At 37.0% G+C, this 12915-nt stretch overlaps 2 protein-coding genes across 2 annotated transcripts; one reads left to right on the top strand and one right to left on the bottom strand.

The window, feature by feature from the left end:
• Window positions 1–3387: 3387 nt before the first annotated feature.
• Window positions 3388–8185, bottom strand: LOC127427240 (39S ribosomal protein L10, mitochondrial-like). Its single transcript, XM_051674714.1, has 5 exons — window positions 8105–8185; window positions 4794–4963; window positions 4071–4235; window positions 3844–3988; window positions 3388–3750 (listed from the first exon to the last, which is right to left on the bottom strand). Exons 1-5 carry the CDS (start codon window positions 8142–8144, stop codon window positions 3491–3493), a joined length of 780 nt encoding a protein of 259 aa, XP_051530674.1. The 5' UTR covers window positions 8145–8185; the 3' UTR covers window positions 3388–3490.
• A 149-nt stretch (window positions 8186–8334) lies between these two features.
• On the top strand, window positions 8335–12578 carry LOC127427241 (pyridoxine-5'-phosphate oxidase-like). Its single transcript, XM_051674715.1, has 7 exons — window positions 8335–8573; window positions 9078–9202; window positions 9334–9433; window positions 9527–9580; window positions 10854–10982; window positions 11119–11189; window positions 11348–12578. Exons 1-7 carry the CDS (start codon window positions 8382–8384, stop codon window positions 11511–11513), a joined length of 837 nt encoding a protein of 278 aa, XP_051530675.1. The 5' UTR covers window positions 8335–8381; the 3' UTR covers window positions 11514–12578.
• The last annotated feature ends 337 nt before the right edge of the window (window positions 12579–12915 follow it).

Below are 12915 nucleotides of genomic sequence, written 5' to 3'. Positions count from 1 at the left end.
AGCCTTATTCCAAAATGGATTAATTAAGTTCCTCAATTGTACAAACAATACCCTATTATGACAATGTGAAAGAAGTTTGTTTGAAATCTTTGCAAATTTATTAAACTAAAAAAAAATTTAAAAAAAACCCACACATGTACATAAGTATTCACAGCCTTTGCTCAATACTTTGTTGAAGCACCTTTGGCACCAATTACAGCCTCAAGTCTTTTTGAGTATGATGCTACAAGCTTGGCACACCTATTTATGGGCAGTTTCTCCCTTTCTTCTTTGCAGGACCTCTCAAGCTCCATCAGGTTGGTTGGGGAGCGTCAGTGCACAGCCATTTTCAGATCTCTCCAGAGATGTTCATTCGGGGTCGAGTCTGGGCCACTCAAGGACATTCAGAGTTGTCCCGTAGCCACTCCTTTTATCTTGGCTGTGTGCTTAGGTTCATCTTCCAACAGGACAACGACCCTTCGCCCCAGTCTGAGGTCCAGAGTGCTCTGGAGCAGGTTTTAATCTAGAATGTATCTATACATTGTTGAATTCATCTTTCCCTCGATCCTGACTAGTCTCCCAGTTCCTGCCGCTGAAAAACATCCCCACAGCATGATGCTGCCACCACCATGCTTCACTGTAGGGATTGTTTTGGCCAGGTGATGAGCGGTGCCTGGTTTCCTCCAGACATGACGCTTGCCATTCAGGCCAAAGAGTTCAATCTTTGTTTCTCATGACTGGGAGTCCTTCAGGTACCTTTTGCCAAACTCCAGGCGGGCTGTCATGTGCCTTTTACTGAGGAGTGGCTTCCGTCTGGCCACTCTACCATACAGGCCTGATTGGTGGAGTGCTGCAGAGATGGTTGTTCTTCTGGAAGTTTCTCTCTCTCTACAGAGAAACACTGGAGCTCTGTCAGAGTGACCATCGGGTTCTTGGTCACCTCCCTGACTAAGGCCCTTCTCCCCTGATCGCTCAGTTTGGCCGGGCAGCCAGCTCTAGGAGTCCTGGTGGTTCCAAACTTCTTCCATTTACAGATGATGGAGGCCACTGTGTTCACTGGGGCCTTCAATGCTGCAGAAATTTTTCTGTACCCTTCCCCAGATCTGTGCCTCGATACAATCCTGTCTCAGAGGTCTACAGACAATTCCTTGAACTTCATGGCTTGGTTTGTGCTCTGACATGCACTGTTAACTGTGGAACCTTATATAGACAGGTGTGTGCCTTTCCAAATCATGTCCAATCAACTGAATTTACCACAGGTGGACTCCAATCAAGTTGTAGAAACATCTCAAGGATGATCAGTGGAAACAGGATGCACCTGAGCTCAATTTTGAGTGTCATGGCAAAGGCTGTGAATACTTATGTACATGTGATTTTTTTTCGTTTTTTATTTTTAATACATTTGCAAAGATTTCAAACAAACTTCTTTCACGTCGTCATTATGGGGTACTATTTGTAGAATTTTGAGGAAAATAATGAATTTAATCCATTTTGGAATAAGGCTGTAACATAACAAAATGTGGAAAAAGTGAAGCGCTGTGAATACTTTCCAGATGCACTGTATAATATAGCTTCTGAAGACACTGATTTAAACACTGGAGTCATATGGATTTTTATTAAGTGATTTACAGAGCTGAGATATCTTTCTAAAAATCTTTTTTATGTTCTGCAGAAGAAAGAAAGTCATACACATCTGGGAATGCATGAGGGTGAGTAAATTATAAGAATTAAAATTTTTGGGTGAACTATCTTTTTAATGTAAGACAAACAGACAACAAGACAGACAGACCGACCGACCGACCAGCCACAACAATAAAACCACCTGCCTAGTATTGTGTAGGTCCACCTTGTGCCACCAAAACAGTGCCAACCTGCATCACAGAATAGCATTCTGACATGCTATTCTTCTCACCACAATTATCTGCACAGAACGGTTATCTGAGTTACCGTAGACTTTTTCAGTTCGAACCAGTCTGGCCATTCTCTGTTGACCTCTCTCATCAACAAGGCGTTTCTATCCGCAGAACTGCCGCTCACTGGATGTTTTTTGTTTTCGGCAAAATTCTAGAGACTGTTGTGCGTGCAAATCCCAGGAGATCAGCAGTTACAGAAATACTCAAACCAGCCCATCTGGCACCAATAATCATGCCACAGTCCAAATCACCGAGATCACATTTTTTCCTCATTCTGATGGTTGATGTGAACATTAAATGAAGCTCCTGAGCCATATCTGCATTATTACTGTTCTGCTGCCACACGATTGGCTGATTAGATAATCACATAGATGATTGTTGGTGCCAGACGGGCTGGTTTGAGTATTTCTGTAACTGCTGATCTCCAGGGATTTTCACACACAACAATTTAGTGATTTTAAGAAGCCATAAACAAAGTTTGTAGAATAACAATATGTTTGCTTCGTCAAGCCAACGCAATTTCAAAATACCCCTTTCTGCATATTATAAAGGTATAAATTTAAACTACCTAAAAAATGAATTAATAAAAATATACGAGTTATCTTCGATTTAAAAAAAACAAAAAAAAAACAAAAAATCTCTTTGCCCACGTTTTCAAAAACAAATTGCAAGGTTTGAGTGTGAAGTTTAGGAAAATAAACTGCACCTTTTCCTATACTTTGCACATTAGCAGTGCAAATTAATTGTAAACAAATTGAAATTTAAGTGTTTATCTCTCATATTCTGGGTTTTGGAGCGCGGAAGTGAACGTTTGCAGGGTAAACTTCGACAGCGGTGAATGGGAGTGAATGGGAGATCACAGAAAATATTTTTTTCACTTACCCATTTGCTCCAAGACAAAAAGAAAAAAAAATCCACTATTACGTTTGAATGACTTTCCAGAAGAGGAAAAAAACAAAGGGAGAAGATGCCAAATTTACTGTCACCCTCTCCGCAGCTGTAGAAACCCCCTCGCAGCTGTGGTAATTCATTTTTTAAAACTAATTCCAGGGTAGTATAACACAAAGCATAATGTTTTACATTTACACTCAATATTTAAAACATTTATAATATAAGAATTGCGAGATTTACGCTGATAAATAAGGCAGAAACGCATCATCACAGTCTGTGAAAAAGTCTATTGCAGTGATTCCCAACAAGTGGTGCGAGTTCCTAGAGCAGGTTCCAAAGGGTACTTTGAAAGATTTAGTTTTCTTTGTTAAACCCATAAAACACAAACTGTGACTAATAAATATTACTGCTTTTTAAGGAAGTACCTCAAAAAATGAGTTTAGAGGAACATATTGCTGGTTTGGTGTTAATGAAGGGTTATTTGAACTTTACTGATTTGGATGTGGGGTACATAAAACAAAAAGGTTGTGAAACTATGGCATATGAAGGTACAAGTGTTGATGGAAAGATTCTGCAACCTTGACAATCTGAATAAATACCAGTTTGAAGTAACAAAGTTTTATTATGCACATTATGTTGATCATACACAATAGTTCTTCTCTTATACACATTCATCTAAATGTCTCATCCATGTCTATTAGCAAAATTCAGGCAGCTTCTTCCTGTCTTTCAGGGGTATCTTTATCTGTAACAGGTACTAGTGCTTCCCCAACTGTTTGCTGCTGTTTGACATACTGCTGGAGGAGGGCGGAAAGATGGGCTGGGTGGCGATGTAGCAGTGATACAGTCTGTGAGGTCATCATTGTTAGACCACTAACCAGTTCACCTTGAACAGTGGTAATAGATGGGAGTTTGGAGTAGCTGAGAATGCCTTGATATGAGAGCAATGTGTTCTCTATACACGCTCCTGAAAGAAAATATTTGTCAGAAAATAACAACCTTCCTGGAAGACCTTTATGAATGCAATTACATTGAGAGTTCATGCATCTGAAGGACTCACCTAAAAGCACCATCTGAGGACTGCCCCTCAACACTTGCAGCATCTCTTTAACTTTTGGCTCTACACTAACAAATATTACAGTCTGGCCAATAAATAGAGGCAACATGTTACTGTACATGCTGTCATTGAGGAAGGACCGCATCACCTGCAAAAAACATGTAAAATGTTGTTACATAGTAGAAACCCACATTGCATCAGTTGTAACCATCATTATAATGTGGCATTACCTGGTTTGGGAAAAATTTTACATTGATGTTGTGTCTTTTCAGTCTGTGTTTTAGGAGAAGCATGTCCTCTGCATTGGTTGCATTGTTCTGGACCACAGCAATCATCTTACACTCTTTAAATAAGGTTTCTAGGTCTTTCCTCAACAAAACTGCGAGACCATTTTCCTAAAAGGGTGAGATTATATTATTTATTATACATTATATTTTTCACATTATATTGCACTGTGCATACTGTATCCATTATCAGCTTTTTACATTACTGACATGCCACTGGGAACTATAAAGGGATTCTTGCATGCTGCACATTGCATTTTATATAGCCTATATGTTATTTATACTGTTTATATTGTAATGCATTCCGTACACTGACACTCCAATTGAAACTGTTTAAATTATTTATACATTTTGTACACTGTGTATAGTGAGTATATTGCATATTCTGTACATGTTGTATATTGTGTTCTTCTGTCACTATGTGATTGCAATTTTGTGGACAATGCATCCAAGATTTTCTCCAACCATTACACTCACGTATATGGTGCAGTGACAATAAAGTGATCTGATAAAAGTTGAAGGATAGTAAATTCAAGTTAAAGTGATCGCATTATCTCAGATATGCAATGAATGTAGCCCTGTTGCACAGTTAGTGATAATTCATTTTTTAAATCATTCAACCAAATCCCTCCTGAAGATAGTGTTACATTAAGTAAAGCAGTGACCCACCTCTTCAGTCTTTCTGACTCGGGGAGTCAGAGCACCAGACGGAGCTGCAGGTGTAGGGGGAATGTACTCTGTGACAGCCAACAGCTTCTGCTTGAGAAAGTGCACTGGCCTTCTGTGACGGGTGACTGCTTTGGAGCCATGACGAACACTTTGGGTTAAAGGCAGCCACCCTGTAGATTGGAAAACAACTTTATTAGTAAGAATAAGGCTACAATGTGGGCATGAGTATTTTAAATGAATGGATTTAAAGCAGGTCACAAATCATCACAGGTTACATTTAGGAATGCACCACACGCAATGAACTGAAAAAAAAAAAATGAAACACAGAGGCTTGTGGAAAATATAAAATGCTCTTCAATGACATCAGTTTTAACAGAGGATAAAGGTAACATACCAAATTACATTGTAGGGCAAGTTCACTCCAAAATGAAACTTTAATAAAAATGTCTTTTAAATACAATGTAAGTGAATCTGCCTTTTGTGTTCCATGGAAGAAATAAAGTAATACAGGTATGCAACAACATGAGTAAATGATGACAGAATTGTCATATTAAAGTGAACTTTCCCTTTAATTGACAGTCTAATTGGAAAAATATAACTAAGAATAAAATAATAAACCGGAAAACAACAGACCTCATAGGAGAGTGTTGATTACATATAAGCCTTTTCAATCAGCATATGAATTCAAGTATCACAATCCAGTCCTACTGTGACTTTAAACTGTATTTGTTTTCACTATGAAGAGTTTTAATGAAAATAAATTACATTACATTGAATTACAGCATATACAACTCTGGAAAAAAATTAAGAGACCACTGCAAAATTATCAGATTCTCTGGATTTACTATTTATAGGTATGTGTTTAAGTAAAATTAACATTGTTGTTTTATTCTCTTAAGTACTGACAACATTTCTCCCAAATTCCAAATAAAAAAATATTGTCATTTAGAGCATTTATTTGCAGAAAATGACAACTGGTCAAAATAATAAAAAAAAAAGATGCAGTGTTTTCAGACATCAAATAATGCAAAGAAAAGTTCATATTCATTTTTAAACAACACAATACTAATGTTTTAACTTAGGAAGAGTTCAGAAATCAATATTTGGTGGAATAACCCTGATTTTCTATCACAGCTTTCATGCGTCTTGGCATGCTTTCTACCAGTCTTTCACACTGCTGTTGGGTGACTTTATGCCACTCCTGATGTAAAAATTCAAGCAGCTCAGCTTTGTTTGATGGCTTTTGGTCTTCCAACTTCCTCTTGATCACATTCCAGAGGTTTTCAATGGGGCTCAGGTCTGGAGATTGGGCTGGCCATGACAGGGTCTTGATCCGGTGGTCCTCCATCCACAACTTGATTGACCTGGCTGTGTGGCATGGAGCATTGTCCTGCTGGAAAAAACAATCCTCAGAGTAGGGGAACATTGTCAGAGCAGAAGGAAGCAAATTTTCTTCCAAAATAACCTTGTATATGGCTTGATTTATGCGTCCTTTACAATGACGAATCATCACTGATCCTCCACCTGGTTGTCAAAAGGCCTTCAAGCCACAGTGTCTAACACCCACTGTGAAATTTGGTGGAGAACTGGTGATGATCTAGGGGTACTTCTGCAAGGCTGGTATTGGGCAGATTCGTCTTTGTGAAGGATGCATGAATCAAGCCATGTACAAGGTTATCCTGGAAGAAAACTTGCTTCCTTCTGCTCTGACAATGTTCCCCAACTCTGAGGATTGGTTTTTCCAGCAGGACAATGCTCCAAGCCACACAGTATGACTCACTTTTAATATTGTTAACAAGGAACTTGAGTCAGAACATATAAGAGCCCTCAGTGGTCTTATTTCCTCAACCCACTGCAATGCCATTAAAATTACCACCATTTCTCCTGTAAACAATGAAAGATTGTCTGAGATTATTTTATTGAATTGTATATTAAACTCTGGAACCGTGAATGCCACACCTACTTTGTTCTCTATGTTTTTTGATGTATCAGAATATACGTGGTCATAGCTGTAGTAGTTATCCTGTATATATTTATGTGTTATTCCTGCATTTGGTTTAACCCTTGTGCAACCTTCGGGACATTTTTGTCTTTTAAATTTTTGTTTTTACAATAATTTTAGCTGTGTTAATGCCAAAGGCATACATTTTACCAAAGGTGTGTATTTTGGGGGGAATTTTGATATTTCAACCTCAGTTTCTATTATATATCTATAATACACTGTGTACACAAAATAGTTACACTCAGGACCTTCAGGACAAAAATGTACCCATTGAAGCCCATTAAACCTGCAATATTTGATACCAGTGCCATTAAAGCATAAAATCATGAATTCTATGATATTATGCATTCATTCCAAAGTCCTGGCTTCAAAATTTTAATTTGTTATATTTTCCACCAGATGGCGCCATTTTTCTCATGTTTAGCCTATGGAGCAAATACATGCTTTTTTCCTATTTTCTGTTTGCTGTATTATAGAGCACAGCAGGCCAACTGAATAAATGATGCAGCTAAAATTGTGTGGGTGTGTTTTTTTATGTGTGTACTGAGAAGTGTGTGTGTGTGTGTGTGTGTGTGTGTGTAAAAACAACAGTGGCATTATGCAAACAAATTGGCATTTAAAGGGTTAAAATCCTGAAACTTTGGTAGCTATGATCAGCACTGATGTTGGTTAAAAAAATCTAAGTCATTGAAAGTGGAAAATAATATTAATATATATAATATTATTACAGCAGTTTTTTGACATTTTTGTCCTCTAAGGACCTCTGAGTAACATTTTTAAATTGACGCACAAGTGTTAAATCCCTGATCCTTACTTTCCTTATCTAACAATGTCATATCAACATTAGGCTGTGGACACAACCATTGAAAAATTGCTGACCATGGCACTGTTGGGCTAATGGAAGTCTTATTTATTTCTGTCTCTTCCGTTATCATTGGTATTGTCCAACCAAACTCTTTATTTCCAGTTTTTCTTTTTCCCAACATGTTTTTAAAACAATCCTTGTTGGATGTTGTTGATTATGCCCATGTGGTTAACCCAATAATTTAACGATAGTTGTATTCATCGTTGTTGTAACGGCATTTCTCCCATTTCAATCTGTAGAGCTGCAGTTGGTGTAAATCTAACAGCTCTTCTGCAATTCATCTAAGTGCCTGAAATGTAATTTTGTCTAACTCCATCAATGTACTATTAGATGCAGATTGAAAAACTATACACCCATAGTTTGACAATGATCGTATTAATCCAATGTAAATACTCTTGAGGGCTGACCTCTTAAGCTAATAATGATGTCAAAATAAAAAGATACCCGCTCTCAGGAGAAGCTTGCCACACAACGTCGCTGCCATCTTGATCCGGATGTGACGTGTGACGGTATGCTTGCGCTTACAAAATAAAAGTTCTGTCATTATTTATTTATATATTATTTGTATATATGCTTGAATTTAAAGTAAATTATTATACAAACATTTTTTTTATTTATTTATTTATTTATTTTTTGTTAAAAATTACCAAACCGATTGAGTTTTCATAACAGTTTACGTAAGAGAGCATAAGCGTGCTTACGCAGGTTTGTAGCTGCAGGCATGAGACGTCTATTGAGTTGGTGTACGTCAAAGAATATCAGTTATATTGTGAAAAATATCAAACCCAGCGTGTGCTCGACAACCCGCAATCCACTGTTATATATCTCGTCCTTCTGCAGAAAATCTACTGTCAGCAGCGGCACAGGCATGGATCTGAGTAACATGCGAAAGAGCTATAAGAGCGACCAGGAGGTGAGAAGCATAATTTTGTGTTTTGTTATGTCCTAGATAATTATTACGACAATTGACCTTAGTCACACGTGAAGACATTGCACAGCCATTAGTAGTGATGTTTACATTAAAAACAAGGCATGTAGACCAATAAACAAGCCGATTTATTGTGTTTCAATACCTTGTAAAACCGCATCAATGCGGTATTAAAATACTGTAGCATTTGATCCATGTTCTGCAACTGATTTACTGTGCTTGCCAAATGCTAATAAATAACAATTGAATAAATGAGGTAATGCGCAATCAGTTGATCTTGAAATGATTCACTAATTATGTTCTTCATATGAAGCAATTATGCATGAGTCAATGATATAGTGATGACATAGTATAACATCCTTCCTTATGACTGACCATTTGTATGTTTTTGCAACAAATTTGCTATGCATGCACATTAATATGCAATTTAAAAAGCAAAGCATATAATTATGTGTATTGAATTCACTGTTTCTCAATTTCACCCTACAGTGTTTTGAGGAGGATCAGCTTGCATCTCTTGATCCAATTAAGCAATTTGGCAACTGGTTTGATCAAGCCACTAAATGCCCAGAGGTGGGCGAAGCTAATGCAATGTGTCTATCAACAGCCACCAAGTAAGACTCTTAATGGTTCAACGATACCTAGGTCTGTACAGAGTATTTTTATAAATCTTGCATAGACTTTACTTATCAATAAGTCACTTGTTCATTTTGGCCCATTATATGTTCTTCTTTCTTTTCAAAAGGGATGGACGCCCCTCTGCACGCATGGTTCTTCTGAAAGGCTACAGCAAAGAAGGATTTCGATTCTTTACCAATTATGAGAGTCGGAAAGGTTCAGAGCTGGTGAGTGTTCAAAAGATAAATTTCATTTGTGATTCAGAAAAAAAATTAAAAAAAAAAAAAAATCCTCAATGACCTTTTTTTGCATTCATGTAGGACAGCAATCCCTATGCCTGTCTTGTCTTTTACTGGGAACCACTGAACAGGCAGGTGAGTGCATCAGGAGGTTTCAGGCCTTGGAATCGTCTCCAACAAATACATCTGTTTGTTATGTCTCTGTCTGAAAGATTATTCGATAATTGCAGTATATTTACATTACAGGACAACTTTTGGCACCCTTTAAGGAAAATTTCCTTTTTCTGGTCACAAAGTGTATTGTGATTGAAAAAACACATTTCTTTTTGTTGAATATTTACAGAGCAACATAGTTTGTGTAAAAATAAATAATAATGGTAGGTCATTTTGATAAAAATAATAATAATTCTTAAGGTGGTAAGGGGCCTTTTACCCCCCACTTGGGGGCAATAGTTGAAGGCCAACATTTGTCAACTTATGCAAATAATTTTTAGACCGCAAGCTGTTTTTTGAGTTGCAAATTAAGATAATGCTTATTTAGAATAACCACTTTAGAAAAGGTGCACAATTTCCTGTTAATTTCTATCACATTTGTCATTTCATAACATCTCAATTATTCTATAAACAAATGAATCTTCATTATGATTCGATCAATCAATGTGAGCCCACTTTGAACATTCTTCTTAACAAATCTATTCCTCCTACGTAATAAAACCGTGTTTTACGGGGGCCTTTAGCCCCTGGAACAAGGGGGCTTTTTAGCCCAAATACTATCCTTCATATATTGCACAGTTATTAAAAAAATTTTTGATTTGGTCACCCTGAACAAAACTGAAAATCACATAAGTATTTTGTCTCAAAATAAATGTGATAATTTCAGGGATTTTCATTAGCTACATAAATTTGCTACATTTTAAAAATGATAAAATGTTAGATCAAATTACCTCAATCAACTTTTTGACATTACAGTTTGCATAGTGACAAACAGGTGGTTAAGAAAGTGCTGTGGTAGTTTTTGTTGCTATTTTGTTTTGGGGAAAAAAATTAAATCCAAAGTGCCTTTTATCCCGAGGGGCCTTTAGCCCCATTGTAACCTAAATATATATATATATATATATATATATATATTTGTTTTAAAGTCAACATGAAAGCACATTTACAACACATTACACTTACATAATTTGATGTATTTCCAAGTGAATCGGGGTATTTGATGAGGGAAAAAAAAATGTAGAAAAAGACTTATCAGTCGGGAATTGATTGGATAAGTGGCCGTTACATACCAGAATGGAGCCGCTGGAGGGGATTAATGAAGCCATCTGAAAAGTCATTGAAGAGGGGGAGCAAGTTACTACATTTTGATAAATTATTTATGTTATGTGTTCTCAATATTTTTATGTCCTAACAGATTCGCATTGAAGGTACTGTAGAGAGAATCCCATATGAAAGTTCATGTGACTACTTCCACTCAAGGCCCAAGACCAGTCAGATTGGGGCTGTTGTTAGCAGACAGAGCACAGTAATACCAAGCAGACAAGTGAGCACCATTCTCACCACCATCTATTTCAGCGTTCAACTGAAATTTTTCCGTTGCTCCCTATTAGCACTTTAATTCTTTTCCTGATTTGGTGCAGCACCTGTTTCATTGATCTATTTCCATGTACCCTTTAAAGTACCTGAGAGATAAGAATGCAGAGCTTGAAGAAAAGTATAAGGACACCGAGGTACCAATGCCAGATTACTGGTGAGCCTTCTGGAATTGTATTTGTTGGAATTGTTCATCTGTTCTTTTGTGTTCAGGGAACAGAAATGACACGCTTCACCTAAAATGTCTAAATCCTGTCTGTTTCTGTTTAAATGAAGTTTTTTTTTTTACTCTCTATATTTTTTTTTTTTTTGCAGGGGTGGATACATGGTCAAGCCTTTCCTGATTGAGTTCTGGCAGGGTCAGACAAATAGATTACATGACCGTATAGTGTTCTTGCGGCCCAAAGAGGGAGAGACCGAGCTGGGGGATATGCAGCACCAAGCAGAAGGGGGCTGGATATACCAACGGTTGTCCCCTTGATAGAGCGATTTGCTATGGAATCATTGTCACCAACTGGCATATTAATCCTGTCATTACTTGGCCTCCAGAATTTGGCATTGACATTGACTAGTGAAGACCCACCCTTTGCCATTTTCTTCCTACATGTGTACTGTCTAAAGCAAAACCAGGAGATTTTGCTTTTGTTGATAATTGTAGACATGATTTTATTAAATCACATGAATGCATTAAAAATGGTGCTTAGTGTTTGTCGTTAAGCCTTCAAGACTGACCTCAACATGTTCTTAAACTATAACTTGTAAGTGCAAATCACAAATGTGAAATATTAGAATTATTTGTTATAAAGGTGCCAAACATAACTGTAATAGCATTGTCTATGTGTCTGTTTACTGTATTTCTATGTAAGTTAGTGATGTCTAGGTACCTGTTCTGTAATATCATGTAAAAGTAGCCAAATTTATACCAGCAATGGTCATTGTGCTGTTTTGCCAGCAGATGGCAGTAGCTTTAAATTTGTGCCTTTTGCTCGTGAACTGTGTGCGCAAACATTAAATGAGCTTTTTTTTTTTAACACAATTTATCACATCTCTGCAGTGTCAATAAAACAACTTTATTTAGCATGTTTTAACAATAGCCCATTTAAATGGCAAAAGACAATAGACAAGTATTGGTTAGACTACTAGGCATATTAAAGTTGTTTATGGAGTACAGTTGTATCTAGACATAGCTCACGTGACGTGGGGGTGGATATGGCTGGCAGTGGTAAGCTGATGAAATCAGAGATAAAGCCCAATGTAAAACTGAATGCGTATCCTCGAGTTCATTCTGTTTTATGGTTGCAACCACAAATATATATATAACATAAACACACAGACTAATTATTAATCAATAGGCACATCAGTCAATAACTTACAAGCCAAATAATCTGTTTTTTCAGTTTATGATTAGTTCCTATTATTACGATTATGTACATGCATAATTTATGACCATCCTCCAAATGTAAAAATAAAAAGATAATGGGAATTTTATTTGAAAAAAGACTTGTTGGGCAAATATTACAATTCTTTCACTATTTACTCACCCTCATGCCATCCCAGATGTGTATGAATTTCTTTCTTTTGAAGAACACAAATTAAGATTTTTAGAAGAATAGCTCAGCTCTGTAGGTCCATACAATGCAAGTGAATGGTGAACAAAACTTTGAAGCTCCAAAAAGCACATAAAGGCAGCATAAAGGTAATCCATACGAATCCAGTGGTTTAATCCATGGGTTTTGGGTAAGAACAGACCAAAGTACCTTCTTTTTCAAAAATCAGCAGTCTTCTTGGCGACTGTGATTTCAAGCGTGATGACACTTCTAGCACCATCTAGTGCTCTGTGCATGCCTCAAGCACAAGGAAGTGAAATCGGGCTTGTGATTGTA

The sequence above is a fragment of the Myxocyprinus asiaticus genome, chromosome 36 (genome assembly GCF_019703515.2).
Source record: "Myxocyprinus asiaticus isolate MX2 ecotype Aquarium Trade chromosome 36, UBuf_Myxa_2, whole genome shotgun sequence".
In the NCBI taxonomy this organism is placed as follows: domain Eukaryota; kingdom Metazoa; phylum Chordata; class Actinopteri; order Cypriniformes; family Catostomidae; genus Myxocyprinus; species Myxocyprinus asiaticus.
This window is presented reverse-complemented; position numbering and strand designations above follow the sequence as displayed.